We start from the raw sequence: 24,443 nt of genomic DNA, 5'->3' as shown, positions 1-24,443 counted from the left end.
CATATTTCCAATGGTTCATATATCTCATATCCATATTTAAGATGTGAAATCATGTAACAGCAATTATTGAGGGACATCTAATCAGGATAAATTTGAAGTAAATTGGTAATAATTTCTCCTAATCCTTTTCTGCACTGCCCCTTCTGTTAGCTTTTAATAGAGCCTGTTGTTAATTTCACCTTTCACTTTCCTGGTGATAAACTTTTAGAATGACATAGTTTATGAAATGAAACTTAATTTGAGGACCTAGAGATACTAATTTTGAGGGATTACTGCTGTCCATTAACTAAAATGAATTTGGTGTTAAACTTTTTGAAACCTCACTCTGAACTAGTTTTCCTAGACCAAGTAATGTGTTATGGTGTTGAGTAGATGATCTGAAGTGATGTACATTTCTCTGCTTCCCACCATTTTTCTAATATACCACACAGAATTTCTTGTTTTATCAATCCTCATCAATTATAGGCAAGCTGAAAGTGTTATATCAAATACTTTTCATCTTATCTTGGCTTTATAAAAAGGCAGATCTTCAAAATTGTGGGGGGTTATAACATGGTATACACATTTTCAATTTGCTAAAGAAGTTTAAACTAGTACATTTTAATATTTTCAGTTTTACGTGTGAAAATGTTTTTTGTATCAGCTTTACATGTAAAAATGCCTTTTATGACTCTTTAAGCTTTATAGCTTAATGCCTACACAACGCACCGTTTTTCTTTTTTTTTTAAGAAAAATTGCCATTATGGGAAATGTTCAGAAATACCCCAAATCCGCCTATCAGTTTTAACCTGGCATTTGCAGAGATTCTACATTGCAGTAACTTACTTTTGGCTTAGAATGTTGAGCCATGGGGATACTAAGGTGCCAGAAGAGACTTGGATAACAAATAGAAAGCATTCCGGTGAAGGACGAGCCTTTCTGGTTAAGTTGCTGTGACATTTACTTGACATAAAATCTTTAAATATTTATTTTAAAATATTTTAAAATTCATTATTTCATTTAAAAATTTTGAAAAACGTTGTGTTTTGCAGGTTACTTAAATGATGAGGCAATATGAGACCTGTTGTATACTTGTATGACTTGGTTTTTTAAAATATAATTTAGAATATTAGAGCTTATTTTAAAATACTGTTAAAATAGCTATAGTGTGTATACTGTTAAGTTGTCCATTCTCTCATTTTATTGAAACAGAAAAGAGCCATGTCCATTTATTGTATGTGATCACCAAACCTACCTCTCTCTTTACTGCAATTGGTTTTTACTCCTGTCCTTTTGACACTATAATTGCCTACAGAGACCAGTTCCTTTCCAGAGAGGCTATTTAGTTCTTTGTTTCTTCTAGGCCTTCCCTGCTTTAATTGCTCAGCTAGTGGAGGACTGAAGGATTGAAATTTGGTATTCTTACTGAGCACAATGTAGCCGGTTGGATTATCTCTCTTTTATTTTAGTAACCTGGCCTGGTTTTCCCATGCATTTGAGAATTCCATTCTGTAATGAGTTTAGATCAATTGTAAGCCCAGGTCATCCTTGCTTCTCCTTAAGCCTCTGAAAACTATATAATTCTGAGGATGGGCTCTTAGGTTAATGTTAATCTCAAGCAAGGGGAGTGTCGCCTCTGGGATAGGTCTTTGGAAGTGATCTGCACTAAAGTTAAAATAGTTGCTGAGACTACTGTATTCTAGACTGTTGTATGCTGAGGCCAGACCAGAACTGGGCCTTGCCCCTTTCTATAAGCAAGAGGATACTAGACGGTATTGCCCTAGTATTTGTGCCTAAAAATATGTGTATTAATCTTCTCGGCTGCATAACAAAATACTGTAGGCTGAGTGGCTTCACAACAGAAACTTATTTTCTCACAGTTTGGAGGCTGGAAGTTCACAATCAAGGTTTGGCAGGGTTCCGTTTCTGGTGAGCCTCTTTCTGGTTTGTAGAAGATTGCTGTCTCAAGTCCTCACGTGGCCTTTCCCTGTGCTCCCAAAAAGAAGGAGTGTGTGTGTGGGGGGGGGGGGGATATCTTTCTCTTCCTTCTTATAAAGCCACTAATCCCATCATAAGGGGATCATCACCTCATCTAACTATCTCCTCTCCAAAGACCGCATCTCCAGATGCCATCACATTGGGGGTTGGGGTGTAAACATGAATTTTAGGGGAACTAAACCTTCAGTCCATAAGTATTATACTTTTTCTCAGTGGGATTCTGAGAGAAATTACTTAGAGTTGCAGGATTATCTTTTCTTTCAGAATGTGTCACTTTAAGGTCCAAGATCTTGTCAAATAAATATTGAATTACAATATGGAATTTGTAAACATATTTCACTGACTATGGAGGATTTATGTCTGTCTGTACATAAAACTTGATTATAGTTCCTTCCCTTGACATTTCCTTTTAATACCTAGGAGCCAGCTTTTTAATTTCCCCTAGTGCTTATGACATTTTGTTTTTTCTTATGTACTTTACAGTTCAAACTGAAATTAAGCTTGCCTGTGCTTTTGTATTGTAAGATTTTATGGGACGTATTTGTCATGTTTTATAGAGGAAAAGAAATCTTCCTTAATTGATGCAGCATACATTTACTTTTAAAAATAAGTTTATTTTGTGATACTGGTTATTACTGTTGTATAGACATCTGAAATTACCAAAAAATATAGAAGAAATTTACTTTTGAAATAGTATCCTTATACCACAATTTTAAAAAAAGTTAAAACAACTATTTCAGCTGGTGTTCTAATAGGCATTTCACTATTTTACCACCTTATATAAAAATGTTACCAGTCTACCAAGTGTTTAGTGGCTTCCTATGTGTGTAAGAATCAGTTTAAGTTTTAAAGCAGCAAACATTAGTAATAAGAAGAGGAAGAGTTACCATTTTCTGTGTTCTGTGTGTAAATGAATTGAATTTTTTTCATACTCATGGGCATTCCTGTATGGCCAGTTTCTTATTCTGTTTTATGACTACATTAAGACAACTAAGCAGTGGCTTGAGTTGATTCTTTCAAAGACTTTTTATCTTATTTTCTGTATAAATAATCTTTAATCTCCTGGGATATGTGCTTTTTTCTTTTGTTATTAAAATTAGAAATATGTGTGACTCAAGCTACATTAAATGAGTACATTTCAGTTAAATATCTAGTATATATTTTAGAAAAATCTCCCCCAAATTCTACAGTAGAGAGGTTTATCTTCATTTAGGTTTATTTTGAAAGTTTCTATTTAATCTACATTAAATATCTATTGTACAACAAGTAGTAGTTGAGTTTCACTTCAAAATAATTAAAATAACTTTAGGGTCAAGTGGAATACAAACCTACTTAGATTTAGCTCTTTGGCTTGTGAACATTTGTTTTTCTTTATAACACATCGAACATTTCTTTGTGCGTAAGCCTTAGTTATAGGTTATACCTCTAATCTGCTTTGAAATGAAATGATATTTATATTTGCAAAGTAAAGTTCAGAATCACTGATTTTTTGAGATAAAGGGTTTTAAAATATCAGCAGATAAATTATTAAAAGGGGAGGAGCTCATGAAATACAGAAATATTTAAGTGCAGTATTCAGACACTTCCTGTGGTTTAAATGTATAATGCTAGTAGGTACACTTTTATGTCAAGGCAATGTGTATTTTTTACTTAACAAATATTTAAAAGTATTTTAAAATAGAGCATTTTTAGAACTGTCCACTGAAATTTGGTATATTCTTAATTCTTTACATAGTATTCAAATTTATATTGACGAATCAGAGGGAGGGTGTGTGTGATGGGTGATTGTTGTTTTGGTGTCTAGTTTTTTTAAATGTTCTAAAAAGTGTATATTTTGGGACATGAAAACATCAAAATGTTTATATTGAATGAATGTTAACATAAACGTCTCTAGAATTTGCCTAGACCTGCTCTGATAACAGGACCTGTCACAGCTGTTTATAAAATTTTCGACTTAGAGTCTCTTTAGGAATACAGTAGGATTTATCCCGAGTGAGTGATTTTGTGTGTGTGTGTGTGTGTGTGTTCCAAATGTTGTAGGGACTAGGAATAATTAGTGGTTCTGTCTTCCTTTCTTCTTCTTTTAACTATTTTAAAATATCTTCATTTCATTTGTTTTATACTAGTAGATTATTCCCTCTTAAATTAAAATTTGGATGTGCCAGAAATAAAGCTTTCAGCTCATTTTGTGTTATAAGTCAGTTTCAGACTACCTGGCAGTCATTTTCAGTTTAGACATTATAAAAATAGATTTCTTGTTGCACAGAATAAAACTCAGCATCTCATTAGGCATAGATTTTTATGTGGAGTATGGTTTCTTGAAATAGGCTTTTTCCTGATCTTTGTCATCATTCAGGCACTGAAAAGAACACTTTGGTCTTTTTACTCAGTGGTACTTTATAATACACTATTCTTCCTGTCATTGTAAGAAATTGATGCATGGGTAAAAATATCTTTTTATATCACAGATAAATTGAGCTTGTTATAGTCCCCTCTCTTCATTTTCAGGAAGAGGCAGAAATCCAGGCAGAACTTGAACGTTTGGAAAGAGTCAGAAATCTTCACATTCGAGAGCTCAAAAGGATAAATAATGAAGATAATTCACAGTAAGTCATTATTTGTGTTTCAGTTTTATATGATAGAAGTGTTTATCCTCTTTTCAAAGTATAAACATGTTTCCATAAACATGTTGCAGGGGTGGGGGGTGGGGCTACTCATCATACTTAGCAAAGGATCCATAGTCCTTCCCGTGGCTCAGAAGGTCTTATATTTGGCCACCTCACCAACATACGTCTGTCACCCACCCCTCATGTATAGGTTGTAGACATGCAGGCCCCCATTCCCAGCGCAGCGCTCTTGTGCTTGCCATTTTCTCACCTGAAATGTTCCTACTCTAAATATCTGAGTGGCTTTTTGTTTCACTCCAAATGGTCAGTAGAGAGGCCATCCCTAGGCAACCCTACCTAAAATAGCAGTTCTTACATCACTTCATTCCCTCTCCCAGTATCTTTACCTTGCTTTATTTTTTTTTATGTTTATCACTAACTGGAATTAGAAGTTTTTATTTCAGGTATTTATTATCTGTCTCCTCCCCCTAGAATATAACCTATATGAGAGGAGGGACTTAGTTTTGTTCTTATCATATCCCCAAAGCCTAGGCCAGTGCCTGGCACATGGTAGGCATGCAATAAATGTTTGTTGACTGAATAACAAAATTAACATTATAGTAAGGAAGGAGAAATTATTTCAACTAAAGGGATTTCAGTAAGCCATATATTCAGCATTATTATGCAAAACTTGAGACAAAATAGAAAAGTAGTTTGTTATAGTCTCTGTCCTTAATCCCTGGTTATAATAATGAAGAGAGAAAATATCTGTGGTCTGGTGGGAGCTTTATGAAGAAGATAGAAATTAAGCAAGAAGATGAAAATTAAGTAAGGCACTACTTATCAGAATTGGAAATGGCCGATTTCTGCTGTGAAATATAAATATCTTTAAGAAAGTCTATTTTTATCATCTGTTTGTGAAATATTATAGTTATGGGACACCCTAAATTATACCAGATGAAAATCCTAATAAAACAGAACAAAACCAATTAACATTGACTGTTCTGAAAATTATGTTTAAACTTTTTTGTGAGTATGTAATAGTAGTAATATCTATGAGTGATATATTTAAAGTTTTTAAACAAGTTTATCTTTTTAAATTCGGAATTAAAATTTTATTTATAGAAGTCCAAAGACAGTAAAATTTAATCATGGGTGAAGGCCAATTTATAATTCTTATAAATTATATATCAATACTGTGAAACCTTGATTAACCAAAACCCCCAATATAAAACTTTTTTCCAAGGGAAGTAATTCCTGCTGAGTAGATACGGGATTTCATAAAGCTCTTGACAACACAGTGGTTGGTAGCTCTCTATTATGGTGCTGTGATTGGTCATTGAACCTGAATATTCAGCTATAAAAGTTAAGCTTTGTGAACACCAAGTGTTAAGACAGGTGATAGAGAAAGAAAAGTATGGTACAGAATTTGGAATTAGCAGTAGTGTGACTGAGAAACAAATAGCTAAGAGTAGAATAAGAGAATGGAACTTGATTGGGGAAAGAATCTTTTTGTGTGCATTTTCATCTTACTGAGTGTGTTTTCCCCCACCCTTAAGGTTCAAAGATCACCCGACGTTAAATGAAAGATATTTATTACTGCATCTGCTTGGTAGAGGTGGCTTTAGTGAAGTGTATAAGGTAATGTAAATTTTTTTTTCTGTTCACAAAGATAAAGAAGTACAGGTTTTCCCTGCTACCCAAAAGTATAGCATTCCTATGAAACCTTTCAGAAGCTGAGATAGCATAAAGCAGAAAAGCAGTTACCATTAATGTGTATGGAAAATTTTTCAAAGATTCCCAGAACCCAAAAATAGCCTACTAAATCATACCGAATACACTTAATTATATCCAGTTTTATGGTACGTGCAATGCCCTTATGAGCTCTCTTAGGCTTTTCTTTTTTTTCCTTTTTTTAAAAAGATTTTACTTATTTTTAGAGAGAGGGGAAGGGAGGGAGAAAGAGAGGGAGAGGAATGATGACGTGCAAGGGAAATATCAGTTGGTTGCCCCTTGCATGCCCACCCCCAACCGGAGATCTCGCCACCTTTTGGTCTGTGGGACGGTGCCCGACGCACTGAGCTGTACCAGTCAGGGCTCTTAGGCTTTTCTGATACCTTAGGCACATCTTGCTAATTGATGCCCCAAGTAAATCCAGAGAAAACACACGTGCTCACAGACAGTTCAAAACTATGACGGCTTGATGCTGAGTGTGGTTCCTGGGGGAGGAGCTTGGGGTGGCACTCGCTGTGCGGGCTGCGCTCCCTCTGTAACAGCTCGCTGTGAAACAAACTGAAAGCTATTTTTGCCTCTTGCCTTTTCTAATTAAAAAAAATCCTTTCCATATGTTTTTTTTAAATAATTTTTTTTTTAATTTACTGATTTGAGAGGGGGAAAAAAACATAAATTTGTTATTCCACTTACTTATGCATTCATTGGATGATTCTTGTGTGTGCCCTTATCAGGGATCTAACCTGCAACCTTGACATGTTGGGAAGACCCTAACCAACTGTGCCCATATTTCTTTTAGTTAGCCAAAATAGGTGCAAGTGTAGGTCTTCTGTAAAAGAAAAGTGGCTTAATGCAAACTCTCAAAAAATGGGGGTTACCAGTATGTGGTTAAGGAGTACTTGTCTTTTGTTAGCCAGCTTGATGAAAATAGTAATAGCCATTAGAATCAAGATAGGCAAGTAGCCATTTAATGTAGTACATTTATGAACAGATTTTACCATTTACGGCCCTTAAATATTGTAGTTCCTAAATCTCTTATTCTGTATTCTCCTCAGATATATCCCTGCCTGTTCACTGAGTTATTTGATTTCACCCTCAGATATGTGTGTGTCTATGCCCCACACTTTTCTTTCTGAGCTTTGTACGTGTTGATGTATGTGCTTTCTTGTTCACTTGGCGTGGGTGCTTCATAGCACTACAAACTCACATCTGAGTGAGTTACTTTTCTCTTCTAAGCCCCTTCTTCTAACACTGCTCCCTGCATAGCATTGCTACTCATCTGCCTAGCCCCTCAAGTGAGAAACATGAAAGCCATCCTTCACTCCACCTTCCCCCTAATTCCCTTCCTCCAACGTATAACCAGGCCCTGGTGCCCATTGTTACTCATGTTGTTAAACTCGTAAATCTAGCAATGACCCAAGAGACAATAAGGTCACATTGTCTCTTGTTTGTGTTGCTGCCCAAGCCTGCTAGCTGATCATCTTCTTTTGTCATTAAGTTTCTCCAGTGCATTTATGTATGCTGCAGCTAGAGTAGCCTTTTTATGAAATACAATATGATTATCTCACTCCCCAGTAGCGTCCCATTTGCTCTTAGGATGAAGGTCATACTCTCACCTTAAACTTCAGTTCCTATAGAAGCCCTCCTTATTGGTCTGCCTTTTGTAAAATCTCCTTGTGATCTTTGTGCTTCATTATGCAAGGTCTGTCCAGAAGGTAACCAGCCATGTAATATGAAAAATAGGGACGTTTATTGAAGAAGATGTAATAAACATTGTACACAGGACAATGACGCCTCAGTCTCCTTCAAAGTAGGCTCCTTGGGACCTCACACAGTTCTCAGATCGCCATCAGCTCCCTGTCATATTTTCCTGAATCTCGTTGATGGTCTGAAATCTCTTCCCTTTCAAAGGTGATTTTAGTTTTGGGAAAAGCCAGAAGTCACAGGGTGCCAGGTTTCGCAAAAAAACTGCATGAGACGTGAGGCATGAGAGGGCACATTGTTGCAGTGAAGCTGCCAGTCACCAGTTGCCCGTAGCTGCAGCCTTCTTAATCATTCAAATAGTTTCCATGGAGGATTGTTCAAGCTTAATGCAAAATTTAATGCAGGTATCTTCCGCTCCCACTGACTAGTACAGTGTAGGTGTCATTGTTCACACATGCTCATTCCAATCTACTCTCCTTGGCTGCCAGGTTACATTGATGTCATGCAAACCTTTCTCATTATATTAACAGTGGCTGGGCTTTTTCTGGACAGACCACCTATATCAGTATAGTTAGTGGTTAAGAGCATGGGTTCTGAAGCTAGACTGTCTGGGTTTGAATCCTAATCCTGGCTGCTATTAAATGACTGTATAATCTTGGGCTTGTTACTTGTCATCCTCTGTCTCACTGTCTTCATCTGGGAATAATAGCAGTGTCTATATCATAGGATTGTGGTAATGATTAAATGAGCTATCACAGGTAAATCACATAGAACACTGGTGCTTAGTAAATGTGAGTTCATCAGTATTAGAAATCCTCTCTGTTCACTGAGACAAGGACTATGCCTTCGTGGCTTGCTAAAGATATCCTGGATTGTTCTGACTCTGGGAAATGTATGGAATTTGAATTCAGAGAACTTCAATTCTGGTCTTGGTTCAGCCACTAACTGTTTTTTGTTTTTGTTTTGTTAACTTGGACAAGCAATAGGCATCATGGACCTCACCTCCCTCACCCATCAGGAGTGATCTATGAGCTCTCTTCCAATTCCTGTATCTTTGATTCTAATGATAGTTCATCCTCATGCACTGCAGTGGTAGAAGCAGGCTTACTTAGGCCACCAGGTGAAAAGAAATAATAGCTCACCCTGGGCCTAAAAATCACCAAAAGTACAGTTAGCTTAACATTATCTCAACCTAAAAGTTGCCTGGCTTCTGAGCCTACTGATGACAGCAACCCTCTGCCACTGCCCAATAGTATTGCCACTGTTTTTCAGCCCACAGATAGGGCCAAAGGAGCTTTTCTTTTCAAAGAAAAGGCTTATATAGAAATTAGAAAATGCAGGTGTGGGTCTAATGACTTGAACCTTCAATACTGACCTAAATACTAACAACTCAGTCCAACCCCTGCAAAGCTGTTTCTTGGTTGCCAGGTCCATTGGGAAACAAGCAACAGATTGTGAGTGAGATTTTATAAACTGTTATCTATACCAAGGTGGAAAATATTGAATCAGTTGCTTAGTGATTACTCTATTAGCTTTATGGGAAGGTATACTTTAATCATCTAATCTTGGGAGAAAGATGTGTCAGTATACACCAATATTACTAACTTTTTATCGTTAGTATACTGATAAAATTTTATTTTCATCTTACTGTCATTTATTATGATTGTCCCTGAATTATATCCTTTATCCTCCTTTGCTTTCTCTCACATGAACTTTTTAAAATCCTTTTTTATTTCTTTAAACCCAACTTTTAATAATATAATTAGCTAATATTTATTGGATGTTTACTATGAATCATACTTTTATAAATACGTGTTTCACCCATTTAATCTTCTCGACAACCCAAACTTTATAACTGAGACTGAGGCTGAGAGGGTATTAGCACAAAGCCATGCAGCTAATAAGGTTATCTCACTCCAAAGTGAATATTCTTAATTTTTCCATCCTATATTATTTTTGATCTCATATTTTTATAATTTTGTGACAAGCAGTTTACCACTACTGCTTATTTTTAGATTAAATTGGTGAGTAGAATGGGGACTGAGGACCTTTTCTCTAATAAGTATGTAAGCTTTTAAGTGTTTTTTTAAAGGGGCACCTTTGGCCGTGGCCAGTGTGGCTCAGTTGGTTGGAGCATCATCCCATAAATCGAAAGGTCATGGAGTTGATTACGGGTCAGGACACATGCCTAAGCTATTGGTTCTGTCACCAGTCGGGGCATGTACGGGAGGCAACCGATCAATGTTTCTCACATCGATGTTTCTCTCCCTCTCTTTTCCCTCCCTTCCCCTCTCTAAAATCATACAATTTTGTCCTCAGGTGAGGATAAAAAACAAATAAAAATGAAAACATTTAAAAATCACCTGAAGCCTTAAAGGAAGACTGAGCGTTCTTTATTTTGTTACTTAAGAAATAGGCTGGTGATTTAAACAAACCAGTATAAAACCTTTTCCCCCCCCTTGGAGACAAACAGGAAACTGAAGACAAGTTGGGTATTAGACAAGGTTAGGAGTTATTATTGATGTAGTCAGGTGGAACATTGAAAAACGGTTAAGGGTTAGGGTTCTGTTTGAACAATTTTATAATCCAAGCCTAGAATTTTTTTAAACTGGTGGGAAATTGTTAGGAACTTGTTAATTTTTTAAAAAGTTGGGGTGGGGGGAGTTGATAGGAGAAGCTAGAGAAAAAAGGTTTGCTTTATCCAACCTACAAAAAAATCATTACTAGAGCCATCTGTTTTCCCGACTGCTGCTACTGCCAGGCTAGAGGAGAATGTTCATATTATAAACAAGAAATAGCTTTATTGTTTTATTTTGATTCAATATATTGGCATTTATAAAACTTGAATGTGAAAATTGACATTAACGTTTTCTCTGATTTAGCACTGTGCAATTTGTATTTTGTTTCTTATAATGTGTCATTGAACTGTACATAATCTTAGCAAAGATGAACACAAGAATTGTAGTGTCTATTCTAATTCCATATTATGCAAAAATTACTGCCAAAATTAAAAAAAAAATCTCTTAAGCTATTCAGGTAGTCTTTGGTCCTAACTCTTCTCTGATTTGAATTCTAGGCTTTTGACCTTTATGAACAAAGATATGCTGCTGTGAAGATCCATCAGCTTAATAAAAGCTGGAGGGATGAGAAAAAGGAAAACTACCACAAGTAATTATTAATACTTCATTCTTTTTATCCATTGAAAATATATTTAATGGTCATGGAAAATTAATATACTCTCTCTTCCTGTAGACATGCCTGCAGAGAGTATAGAATACACAAAGAACTGGATCATCCCAGAATAGTGAAACTCTATGATTATTTCTCCTTGGATACAGATACGTAAGTGAATATAAGGATTTAGCTTTTAAGATATGTTTGCTTTTGCTTTTCTTATTCTGTGTTGATAATATAAATATATTTATTTCTCCATTGTGATCCCGATTTATTGGATAGTATTTTATGTCTGATTTTTTTTCTTCTCCGTTTTAGGTTTTGTACAGTGTTAGAATACTGTGAAGGCAATGACTTGGATTTCTACCTGAAGCAACATAAATTAATGTCAGAAAAAGAAGCTAGGTCTATTGTAATGCAAATTGTAAATGCACTAAGATATCTCAATGAAATCAAACCCCCTATTATACATTATGATCTTAAGCCAGGTAATTAATAAAATGTGTCTAAATAATTTTTTTAAGCTCTAAAGAGTATAAAGTCATATTTATTAATTTACCTGAAAACATGCTTCTTGGTTTAGCTTTTAAATGTTAGTGGAATTTAAAGTATTTTTGTCATGTCACTTTTTCAAATTATATTTTGAATATATTTTAATTGTATTTAAAATTTTAAATATATATTTATTCCCCAAAAGTTAGCGTAAATTGTAAAGATAATGTTTTTCATATGTATCATTAAAAGAACCTTGTATTTTATTCCTAGGAAACATCCTTCTGGTAGATGGAACAGCATGTGGAGAAATCAAAATCACTGATTTTGGTCTATCCAAGATCATGGATGATGATAGCTACGGTGTAGATGGAATGGATCTAACCTCCCAGGGGGCAGGCACTTACTGGTAAATGTGTTGCTAAAAACATCAAAGTTGTCTAGATTAGTGACCAGGCTTTTTATGAGAGTTAGTTTTTCTTTTCATATACCTCTGAGATGACTGGTGAGGGTACTGATAGGAAGTCTCTGAGGCAAGGGAAGACTACTCTCGTCCATCTTCTTTACTAATCTGGTCTTAACTGTAAATATCATCAGACTAGAGGGAGAAAGACTTGGCATTAGCAGGTAACCTCAATATCTACCCAGAAACTTCTGACATGGAGAATTTGTGGATTTTCTTCTGTGATGTTAGTGATGTTTATCATGAAAAAATGCTTATATAGCATCCTAACTGTTACAAGAAATGAGCATCAGGCCCTCTCTGTGGAGGCTTTGTGATTATAGGTATTGCTGGAGATGGATGTTTTGTTGATCTTGGATGGGAGAGATATTTGACATATTCTTGGCCTTTAGACTTGACTCTCAAAAATACCTTTTATTGACTTCATACAATACTTATAGATATGTCTAGATAGAACTGTAGATTCACACTCTAAATGATTGTCATTCCCTTCAAAGTTACATAGGTGTTAACAAAAACTACTTCAGTGAGAAATTGCCAGATTCAACAAAGTGAAGAATAAACTTAGTTGTAAGAATAAAATAGTTGGGCAAGAGGAATGAAGTTTTAATTGGAAGAGAGATACTGTAATTAACTTCATTGAACAGGATGTTGGCATTAGGTTTTCCAGAACAATCTTCACACCATTAGGCTGGATATGTAATGACCAGTTCCATAAGATACCACAGGTCTTTTTTATTTTTTATTTTTTTTTTTAACATTTTATTTATTTTTAGAGAGAGGGGAAGGGAGAGAGAAAGAGAGGGAGAGAAACATCAATGTGTGGCTGCCTCTCATACGCCCCCCAACTGGGATCTGGCCCGCAACCCAGGCATGTGCCTGTGCCCTGACTGGGAATCGAACCAGTGACCCTTTGGTTTGCAGTCCAGTGCTCAATCCACTGAGCCAAACCAGCCAGGGTGACAACACAGATATTTATGGTCTTCACTTTTCATGAACAGGAATTAGTCCCATTCATGTGTTCCTTCTTTTTTTTTTTAGTGAAAAGAAAAAAAGAACTGTTTATTTAACAGTTAAATAGATTTAGATTATTTGCGGATTCCTGCTGTTGAGTCTTATGTTCTTTAAAATACCCACAAACACCTAGTTCTGCCTCCCCCTACCAAACCAGCCCAGCCTTAGGAAAGTCGGAAACACCGTTTCCCTACTTCCTAGGCACAGTTCAGCTTTACCAGTAGCTGCCAATCACTCAGTTCTGACTGGGGAGGTCCTTTCTGTGCTGGGGTGCCCTCCAGCTCTCAATGCAGAACCGCCTGGATTCTCAGCCTCCTTGTAAACTGCCTTCTTCCTGCAAACCGCATGGATCTCCTCTCCTCAAAACTGCATGGCGAGAACCTCTTAAAGCCCTGGAGAGCCCTCTCAAAACCGCATGGAGAACTGCTTCTTTAATCCGCATGGAGAAGGCCGCAGGAAGGGGGCGCCAGAGAGAGAGCGCGAGACTGTGAGAGACCCAGAGAGCGAGAGACCCAGAGAGCGAGAGACCCAGAGCGAGCGAGAGTCCTGAGTCATGTGTTCTTTTAAAGCCACTTTAAAGTTTAAATTCTGCTTGTGGAATTTTCTAGGAATGTAAATAAGATGTTTTGTCATGAATTTTTTTTCACAGTTAAAATTACCAAAGAAAAAGTGCTCACCAAATGAATTGGAGTGGTTAGGGAAGGTATTAGATATTGTCATATTCAAAAGCATAAACCTGGCTGCTGTGGCTCAGTGGATTGAGCGTTGGCCTGCAAGCCAAGTGTCGCTGGTTCGATTCCCAGTCAGGGCACATGACTAGGTTGCACGTCAGGTCTCCAGTTGGGGGCGCAAGTGAGAGGCAACCACACAGTGATGTTTCTCTCCCTCTCTTTCTCCTTTCCCCTCTCTCTAAAAATAAATAAACAAATAAATAAATTATTTTTTTTAAAAACCATAGGTGACAAAAAAACCAGTTTGAGGGGGTGAGGGAGAAGAGTAAGTACAGATGTTGGAAAATTAAGTTGCTTCTAAATTATGGTGGGTCTTGTTACAAACAAGAAATATGAGGTCTTACCTTGGCAGTAAGGATTTTTAAACAAAAGAGCCACCTGATCAGATATGTATGTTTGGAAGAGAACTGCCTACAGTTTGAGTGCTAGTAAAGGGGACAATGGGAGAGGATTTCTATATTAGACACTTACCCAAATTAGAACATTGTAATTTCTAATGATAATGTTTTACTTCTGAAGATAATATATAAAACATTGTACACTTTGGTTATATGTGTGTATAGCATACTTTATAACAAAGTTGTATGTTTTGGTACTGGAGTCAAATTATACAAGCATGTAAATGCTTCAAAAGTTCGACTGGTGATTTTCATTAATGAAGGCCCTAAGGTTTTGTGTGGATAAAATTAGTGTTCTGAGATTTTCCCACTTATAGATTATTAATAATATCCTTTCCCTTTTTCTTCTACCAAAAAAACTATAGGTATTTACCTCCTGAGTGTTTTGTAGTTGGAAAAGAACCACCAAAAATTTCCAACAAGGTTGATGTGTGGTCCGTCGGAGTCATTTTCTTTCAGTGTCTTTATGGTAGAAAGGTATGTTAAAAAGTATACCAGATTCAGCTGTATATAGATAAGTTGAATTTTCCCCTTTCATTAACTTGAGGAAAAGAAGTAACTCTGTGTTCATAGTACTAACATTCTCTACTGTTCAGAATACTGGAGTCAAAACTTTTATTTATTCTCCATTCCCTCCACTTCCTCACATTCTCTCCCTCCCTTCACGCACACACTATTTGGCCTGGGCATAGTTTCCTCAGAGAAACACCACCAAACTTAAGTCTTATTTCTTCCCAAACCTCTCTTTCTATTGAAATCAGAACTACAAGCTACCATAGATATTACCTACTCCCCATCCCATCTAGTCCCTTCATCGGTATGGGAAGAGAGCTTAAGCAACTTGTCTGGGAATTGACTGCAAGGTAGGACCAAACCCAGAGCTATTTATTTAAGTTAGTTGTCATATGAGCTTGAAGTATTTTATTCTGTGGTCTTTTCACAGGCATTTCCACTACTTCATCTCTTCTCTAATCAAACTTCACTTTGTAAATACTCAAAATAATGTTTTAAATTTCTTACATTTTTATTTTATCTTAATTATTGCAACAGCATTATTTTCTTCTGCTTAGTGTTTCGGCTATGTTGAGGATTGATTAGATAGGCTTTCTCAGACTGCTGCCAATCATAACTTGTTGCTCTGATAAACCATGTAACTGAGGACAAAAATGTTTTAGAACACAAATCATTTGCATCTTGTGTATTCACTAATAATATCTGTTTATGTTTTTTGTGAGAGAACTTTCTCAACATTTTGTTTTATTTATTTTTTAGCCATTTGGTCACAATCAATCTCAACAAGACATTCTTCAAGAAAATACAATATTAAAAGCCACTGAAGTTCAGTTCCCTGTAAAACCAGTTGTAAGCAGTGAAGCAAAGGTATTAAATTTGTGTGAATAAGTTTTGTGACGTAAATTTCATTTTATAAATTGTGCTTAAAGTAATTACTCATTATTAAGTAAAATAAAAGTGATTGCCTACACAGAAAAATCTATTCAGAGGGGGTTGGTATTTGCTCTGGAAACAAGAGTTGTTTAGGCCTTTGGTTTACGTGCTCATCTTATAAGGACCCAAATATAATCCCTGATTCTTTGTTCACACTAGCTTGCTTTGAAAATAAGGGAAAATCACAAGATTTGGACCTATCATTACCTTTGTTTTATGTATCAGTTTATGTTAATACCAAGATATTTAAATATAGTTGATCCTTGAACAACATGGGTTTGAACTGCACAAGTCCACTTATACATGTATTATTTTTTTTAAATATGTTGAAAATTTTTTTGGAAATTTGAGACAATTTGAAAAAGCTTGCAGGTAAATCACATAGCCTAGAAATATTGGAAGAAATAAGAAAGAGATAGGTCATGAATGCATAAAATATATGTACATATTTTCTCTCAGAATTGTCTTAATAACTTTTATTTTCTCTTATTATAATAATATAGTATACAATAAAAGTAACACACTAAGTATGTCTTAATCAACTATTTAAGCATCAGTGCGGCTTCCAGTCACAAGCAGGCTGTTACAGGTTTTTGGACAGTCAGAAGTTATAATGAGGATTTTCATCTGACATCCCTGATCCCCCATATAATTCAAGGGTCACCTGTATAAGGAATTATGAAAGCATTGTGCTGATACTTTATGCATTATCTTTTAACCTTATGATATAGGTATTTTTATTATTCCCATTTTGTAAAGGAGGAAACCAACCAAGCCATAACAAAAGTACCTTGTCCAGAATTATACCAGCTAGTAAGTAGCAGAGCTACTTGATCTTAGGCTGCCCTGCACTAGTGCTTGAGAAAGCCTGACATCTTCTTCAGCTTTGCTCACATGTAGGAGTCTGTGAAGCTGTAACAAATGGCTTTCTAAAGTTTTAATCCATATATGTCTGTATGAGAACATGAAATAAGATATTTCTAATAGCAAAACTTTTATGACCTTAATAGCTTCCCCCCTTCCTCTCCTCCTGTTGGTTTTCACGTGTATTTTTACCCTGGCTTTGTTTTGCTCGTCACAAAGTTTATTTCTCTGTGACTCCCTGTTGGAGTTTTCTTTTTAAACCCTGTGAAATTTCTGAGACAAATACATGACGTATCCTTTTTTTTTTTCCTAGTAGGAGTAGTCTAGGCATAAGAATAACTCATAAACAGGCATTATACAGTCTCTATGTTGTTAGAGGGTAGATTGCTAGAGAGTAGGTAAGTGCTCCTGCATGTCCCTGGTCAAGGTCATGATGGCCTTCCTGATTGTACTGGATTTTGTGTAATCTCAAAGTGTTTTTGGGGACTGTCCCATATTTCATTTAATCTATTATATCTTTATTGACTTTCTGCAGATCATTTGAATGACTTTTAGAAGATGTTTTACAATTAAAATAACATTATTATTTTAAATGAGTTATTTTCATAAGGTAAATATGGGTCATTTAAAAAAGATCTTGGTGGAGCTAGCATCTAAATGTTGTCTTCCATCTACAGCATCAGTGAGAATAGAAACTAAATGAATTTAGTCATTCCAAGATTCATTTGTTTACATTTTTAATAGTGACCAAAATGACCAGGAATGAGTGTAGTGTGAATGTAGTGTGCCAAAAAAGAAGTTCCATTTACCACCTCTGGTTCTATCTTCAGGCTCTTTATCGGTGCCACATTCACCTTTTTGGTACCTGGTGGGTGGTAGGAGACATTATTTTTTGTTTTTTAACCTTTTGTAACTACAGAGTACACCTTTGCCAAATACCTCTACTGATCTACTGACCTGTTTGAACATCTTAGGCATATTTACTCCTTGTATACTTCTGGCCTTGCTGTTGACAGCCTTTCATCCTTTAAAGTCTTCCTTCAACATACAGAAAAAAATTGTTTCTATCTCTAATAATCATTTCAAGAGTGATCTCTGAAACTTTTTTTATCTCTTATAGTCTTAAGAAGATAAGACCTAAAGGATCAGAAAGACTTTTGATAAATATTAGTAAGCTAACCATGGTATAATGATATGACCTAGATTTGTTTTTAGTTTTTCAGATTCTATTTACTAATTTTTAGAGAGAGGGAAAGGGAGGGATAAAGAGGGAGAAAAACACTGATCGATTGCCTTTCACATGTGCCCTGACCAATGTACTGACCCTGCAGCCCAGGCACATATCCAGACCTTCCGAATGATGCCCAACCAACTGAGCCACACCAGCCAGAGCTATATTTGTTTTTATTTTTATTTTTTTTACTTTATTTTATAAGTATATTTTATTGATTATATTGTTACAATAGTTCCAATTTTTCCCCTTTGCTCCCCTCCGCCCAGCACCCCCCTTCCCCCAACAATTCCCCCTCCCCAAGTCCATGCCCATGGGTCGTACATACAAGTTCTCCTGCCTCACCCTTTCATATATTCTTCTTTTTTAAAAAAAATAATTATTTTAACAATAAAAAGTAATTATCCCTCCCTCTCAGACTTAAGACCCTTTATAATCTTATAAAGGACAGTGGGCGAAGGTCTCGAGCTCCTCTAGCTGCTTCAAGCTGGACATGGTCGTCGTCCTACCTGCCCTTGGGTCCAGAAATCCCTAATAAGAGTGGGGGTGTGGAGGGGAGGGTGGCCTTCCCACATGGGGAAGGATCGTGCAGACTCCAGGTCAGTTGGCTGTCCCCGGACAATGGTGTGCTTGATTTAACAGGTTGGCATCCTTGTTGTATTTGGTCACATTGTGATGTAGCTGCCTTTTGTGTCTCTCTGTGGTTATAAGACTTCTCTCCAGCTAGTGTTCGGTTGGTTATTCCAGATGATTTCTCCAAAATTAAGTTGTAAATCCAGACTAGTTCTGGGAGGAGGTTAGTGTAGCTTCTACTTACTCTTCTGCCATCTTGTTTTCTTGCTATATTTGTTTTTAGATGAAAAATAATTACTCTTAGTGAATTTCAAAGCAAAGAACATGCAAAATAGTTAACTATAAATTGAAGTTTAATCACATTAAAAAAGTGTTTACGTTAGTGATTAGTTTTCCTGAAAATGGTTTAATTCATGAATTTATGTGGCTGCTAGGAATTTGAAGACAAGCTAAAGTTTTATCTGGTGTCAGCAGTAAGAAAGTGAAAGACTTACCAAGAATTACTTAAGAATGTTTTTATCTGTGGCAAAAAATAGATGAAATATAATGTTGAATGAAAGCAAGAAGCCAGGTAAAGGAGAACATAATCTGTGATTTCAATTACATAAAGGTCAAAAAAACAAAACTCAACTTAGTGTTAAAAAATTAGGATAGCAATTTCCCAGGTGGTTTTAGGCAGAGCCTGTGCCTGGAAAGGGCGTGAAGAGACTTAGAAGGTTCTGATAGAATTGTTTTTCTTGATCTAGTTGCCAGTTATGTAAATTCCCTTTGTGCTGTATACTTAGGATTTGTGTAGTTTTATAAATATGTTATAATTTAATAGACTTTTTAAAAGAAGCTATTCTCAAGGATAGGATACATAAAACCAGTTTGAGAAAGAAAAAAAGATACTGATTATATTTTACTTTTAGCTTTTCCAAAAGTGCAGATGCTCATTGTTAACCTAGGAAACAAAAACCCCAATAGAAGTGTCCCTTCATCTAAAGAAAGTCTTTATGCTCAACAGGAAGAAAATATGTTATGGCAAAAAATGGCATACCCTCTGGTCAAACTAAACTGATAGAGGGCAAGAAGATTTCTGTAGCATTAGATAAGTTCTAGAAATAAGTGTCCAGAATTTTATAAGTGTAAGTGCTGCTTTCCATATTCAACATAATAGTGGGAGTCCCAGCCAGAGCAATTATTAGGCAAGAAAAAGAAATAAAAGGCATCCAAATCAGAAAGGAAGAAATAAAACTGTTACTAATATACAGATATTATACAGTTAACCCTTGAACAACATGGATTCAAACTGCGTTGGTCCACTTGTGCACAGGTTGTTGGTTGACCCATGCAGTTCAAATCTGCGTTGTTCAAGGATCAACTGGCCGTTGGGAATTGCATGTGCAGGGGGCCCGCTTAAGTTATATATGGATTTTTACTGTGCTGGCATTGGGCACCCCCTAACTCCTATGTTGTTCAAGGGTCAACTATATATAGAAAACCTTAAAAACCACCAAAAAACTGATAGAATTAATCAACAAATTCAGTAAAATTGTAGGATACAAAATCAATATGTAAAAACCTGTTGCAATTTTGTACACTAATAACAAACTGTCGGAAAGAAATTAAGAAAACAATCCCATTTACAGTTGCATCAAAATGAGTGCAAAGTATCTAGAAGTGAATTTAAGGAGATGAAAGAACTGTATGCTGAAAACTGAAAGACGTTAATGAAAGAAATTAAAGAAACACAAATATATGGAAAGATATTCTGTGCTCACAGATTAGAAGAATTGATAGTTATAATGTCTATACTACTTACACAAAGCAATCTACAGGTTCTGCGTAATCCCTACCAAAATTCCAATGGCATTTTCTACAGAACTGGAACAAACCTAAAATTCATATGGAACCATATAAGACCCAGAATAGCCAAAGTAATCTTAGGGAAAAAAAGAACAAAACTGGAGGCATCATACTCCATGATTTCAAACTATATTACAACTATAGTAATCAAAACAGCGTGTTATGGCATAAAAATCAGACACACGGATTGGTGGAACAGAATTGTGAGCCCAGAAATAAATCCACACATATAGGGTCAATTATTTTATAAACAAAGGAGCCAAAAATATGCAGTGGGGTAAAGACAGCGCTTCAGTAAATGGTGCTGGGAAAACTGGACAGCCACATGGAAAAGCATGAAACTGGACCACTCATACCATACACAAAAAATTTACTCAGAAGACTTGAGGAGAATTGGGAGTTACTATTCAGTAGGTATAGAGTTTCAGTTTGGGATGATTTAAGTTGTCTTAAATGTGTCCATCCTTCTATAGGATTGTTATTTAAAAGGGAAAATATTTTAATTGATGACTTTTTTTTTTTTAAGGCCTTTATAAGACGCTGTTTGGCATACCGAAAAGAAGATCGATTTGATGTGCACCAACTGGCAAACGACCCATATCTTCTCCCACACATGAGAAGATCAAATTCTTCAGGAAACTTACACATGGCTGGGCTGACAGCTTCCCCTACACCCCCTTCTTCAAGCATAATTACTTACTGACTTTCCTCCCAAATTAGCATGATACTTTGGAATTGCTTCCAGATGCACACTTGAGTTTGAGAGCATTTGAGTGTTTTTGTTACTTTCTTTTTTTACACGGGACATGGTTGAGAACTGTTTGTGGACTAAAGTTCTTTGTAGCGCCATTGTGTGAGAGAGGATCGCGAATAGTGAGCTAATGCACACTTCCAACTTGGCCCTCAAGTAGTGCGGACAGCTGCCTGTTGCGCAGGAAGCATTTCAGATAGAAGAGAAATGATTGGTGTGTTTGGGGGACACTGTAAATGAGGTTTATAGTACTTAAGTACATTTGGTTGTTGCTAGAGAGTTCCAATATGAAGGGCAGTTTTTCATTATTTAAAAACACTTGGAAAAATGAGACATATTTCTAACACAAGAACTATAGTGCCTGGATACATTCTTCAGCATTCGGCAGTTATCTGCTGAAACCAAAGTGAGAACTGAATGACAGTGGCAGTTGTGTTTTATAATAATAGAATGTGAGAGTTGGAATCTTGTGACAGAGTTAGACTTTGTCATTTGCCTGTTTTGGCTTTTACCACATTGTACCTCGAAATCATGTTTTTTCCCCCCACTGGTTATGTTAAAGGGAGAGCTATTATTCCTAGATACTTTACGCCGTTGACAAAATGAGCTGCTTATTTTGAAATCAGTTGAATTCCCTAAATTGTAATATCTCCATTGTTTTCAGCATACTAGAATTGTTAACACATTTTTGTTTTGATACCAGGCCTTGTTGGTTAAAACTAGTGATAGTATGTAACCAAATGCAGACCAGTTCTATGCAGGATAATGATAAATTCCCTTCTAGCGCTATTGTAAATTGTTGTACATATGTTGTATTTCAATTACCAAGTTTCAGCAGCTTATTCTTGTACAGATGTTTAAAAAAAAATAAGGCTTTTCTAATTGGATACTGTATTTTTTTTAAGTCTGGAAGGCGCTTTAATTGCTGCTAAATAACGTTGCTTCTTTGCTAAACAAAAAATCAGATGACCTCCTTAAAAAGGTGCAAATTGACTGTACATCATAGAGGCATATTAAAAGCAGACATTCATTAACAATCAAGGCATGTAAATATGATCCATGTTGGGCATATAGAGTTCTCTAAATCGGTTTCTTGGGTTCTAGGGCTGTGGAACACATAGATACTAGATTTATAAATTGCTCATGGTTACTCTACATTTCTAGAAGGTTCTTATCAGCAAGGTGGGATGATGGTCCCATAAATAAGTTTCTTGTGGTTTGTACAGATTTGTTAAAATGTGAACATTTCCTAACTGCCTTGTATGGTAGAAACCATTATTTTTCAGGATGTCGTATTTTACTCCTGTAAAAATTATTCCTTTATTGTTACATTCATAATGCTGATACTTACATGTAAGTTGTCCATGTTGCTGAAAAAGGAGGCTATACTTACCGCAGACTCTCTTTAATATTGTACAGTTCAACTGTGGCTCTTACTTCTGATGTTGCAAGCCATTTTGTTTTTCCATTGTACATACACACATTGTCTCTTTAAAATGCTGCTGAAAGTGTAGAGAATGTAGCCAAACAGTAATAAACAATGACAGTTAAAGTTTGAAGACTATGAAAATTACCTTTGAAGGGAGCTTTCAGTGTTTAGGGTATTGGCTCTGACTTTGCTCCTTAATCAGCTGAATAAATTATTTAAGTATACTTCAAGACAAGTAGAAAGTGTTTCAAGCTGTTAAAGTGAACCTAATAACCATTATCAAGGTTAATAATCCTAGGTAAGTAACAGCACTATCAGGAGTGGTTTAACGGCTATTACACCCGCTCCTCTGTAGCTTAAGAAGAAATCCTATTTTTTAAAAAATACTGACACAGTAATGAACTATTAGCATTGACTGAGTGCTTTAGCTCCTGCCCTTGTTGTTTTCATCTTTCCCAATCATGAAATACTGTGTTCATATACGTAGTGACTTACTTGAAGTCCTCAATTACAAGAACTTGCCCAGTGTTGTTTAAATTGTGGATATACAAATCTAATATGAGGTTGATTTGAGTAAGTATGTAGACCTAGATCACTGCTTTACCGTATTAGTTTCAAATGAAAGAAAGTGACTACTAGAGTCAAAAACAAAATAAATAAATAATAAAAAAGGAAAATAAGCCATAAAATAAAATTGCTTTTCTGGCCTGGGTGTTTTAAGTAATTATTTAGAATCAAAGATGTATAGGACATGAATGAACTTATAGACACTATCCCTTCCTCTCAAAGTTTTTCCAAATAAATGCTACAGATTTCCAACAAAGTGCCAGTAACCTAGCCGGTACAAGATGGCTAATTGAGCCAAATTGAATACTGTTCTCTTCACATAGGAAATTGGTATCTATCACTAAATAATTTCTGTCACTAGCAATCTTTGGCTCTAATATCTTCTGAAGTTTAAATTGTTTTCTGGTTTCCTACATTTGCTCGTCAGAACTGAAGCATGTGTCATCCCTAAGACAGTAGCAAGGCCTTCCCCCACGGCTGTCTACAGGTCTGCCTCCCTGTAAGGGGTAGCACTGATACGAGGTAAAATGTAGTTTTTGCATATAATTTTAAAATATTTCTCTGATGTGAAATAGCTTTAATGTGTGCACCTCGGGAGGAAGTAAGTGTAAAACCACCCTAATAATTTGTTAAGTCAGGAGTTGGGCGGATACTTGGTTGGCTGTCATCCCTTTAAAAAAAAAAAAAAAAAACAGTTGAAACGGTACATAAGATGTGAACAAATACTTCTACAAATACCTCATATGAAGCTAAAATGGTGGAGAGTTTCAGTGAAAATTTTAAAGACAATATTGTGTGTTTTACTGCTCATTGTTACTCATTAAATACAATAATGATATCAGATGTTATTAGCTATGTTTAACGGTAATGCAGACTGTCCAGTACTTTAGGTTGTTACTTCTAGAATTTAATTACATTACTGTTTGATTTGTGTGTAAAAAAGTTTTACACCTTTAAAGTCACATTTTCAAGTCTTTCTCTAATCCCACTTTACATTTAACAAGTTGCCTGATAAAATTTCCTCCCAAATATGCTAAAATTCAGTGCTGTGAAGGCATTTCAAAAAGTGCCTAATGAGCTAGTGTTTAAATCAAATTTTAGAATTCTTGTTCCTGGGCTTTAGGAATTCTACAACAGTTCTAGAATTCATATAATTTGTCGATTTGAATTAGCTTTATTTCCTAGGACATATATCTCTGTTTTCCTTCCCCTAATTTCTCTTCCCTACCCCCTTCTTTGAGAATCGCACACACCCTGTCCCTCTGCCCCAGGGATTCTGTAGTGTTTGAATGGGAAAGAGTTGAGTAAATGTGTGAAAACCAATTTCAAATATTTACACAGAGCCAAAGAAGAACTTAATGGAATTATTTTTAGTTAGAAATCCTCATTTAAAGTACTATGACTGTTCTAAGAAAGGCAATACAGTATACTGGTTCAAAACTCA

At 35.8% G+C, this 24,443-nt stretch overlaps 1 protein-coding gene across 1 annotated transcript in view; it reads left to right on the top strand.

The window, feature by feature from the left end:
* Positions 1-24,443, top strand: part of TLK1 (tousled like kinase 1) — a 144,735-nt gene extending 120,292 nt beyond the window's left edge. The window contains exons 13-21 of the mRNA XM_090280678.1: positions 4,486-4,583; positions 6,143-6,224; positions 11,095-11,186; positions 11,271-11,360; positions 11,511-11,680; positions 11,958-12,093; positions 14,656-14,767; positions 15,563-15,670; positions 20,779-24,443. Of these exons, the coding sequence (XP_090136804.1) occupies positions 4,486-4,583; positions 6,143-6,224; positions 11,095-11,186; positions 11,271-11,360; positions 11,511-11,680; positions 11,958-12,093; positions 14,656-14,767; positions 15,563-15,670; positions 20,779-20,955 (1,065 nt within the window). The 3' untranslated portion in view covers positions 20,956-24,443. The remainder of the gene's footprint in view (positions 1-4,485; positions 4,584-6,142; positions 6,225-11,094; positions 11,187-11,270; positions 11,361-11,510; positions 11,681-11,957; positions 12,094-14,655; positions 14,768-15,562; positions 15,671-20,778) is intronic.

Source organism: Furipterus horrens, unplaced genomic scaffold, assembly GCF_987537825.1.
Source record: "Furipterus horrens unplaced genomic scaffold, mFurHor1.1.pri manual_scaffold_1, whole genome shotgun sequence".
NCBI lineage: Eukaryota > Metazoa > Chordata > Mammalia > Chiroptera > Furipteridae > Furipterus > Furipterus horrens.
This window is presented reverse-complemented; position numbering and strand designations above follow the sequence as displayed.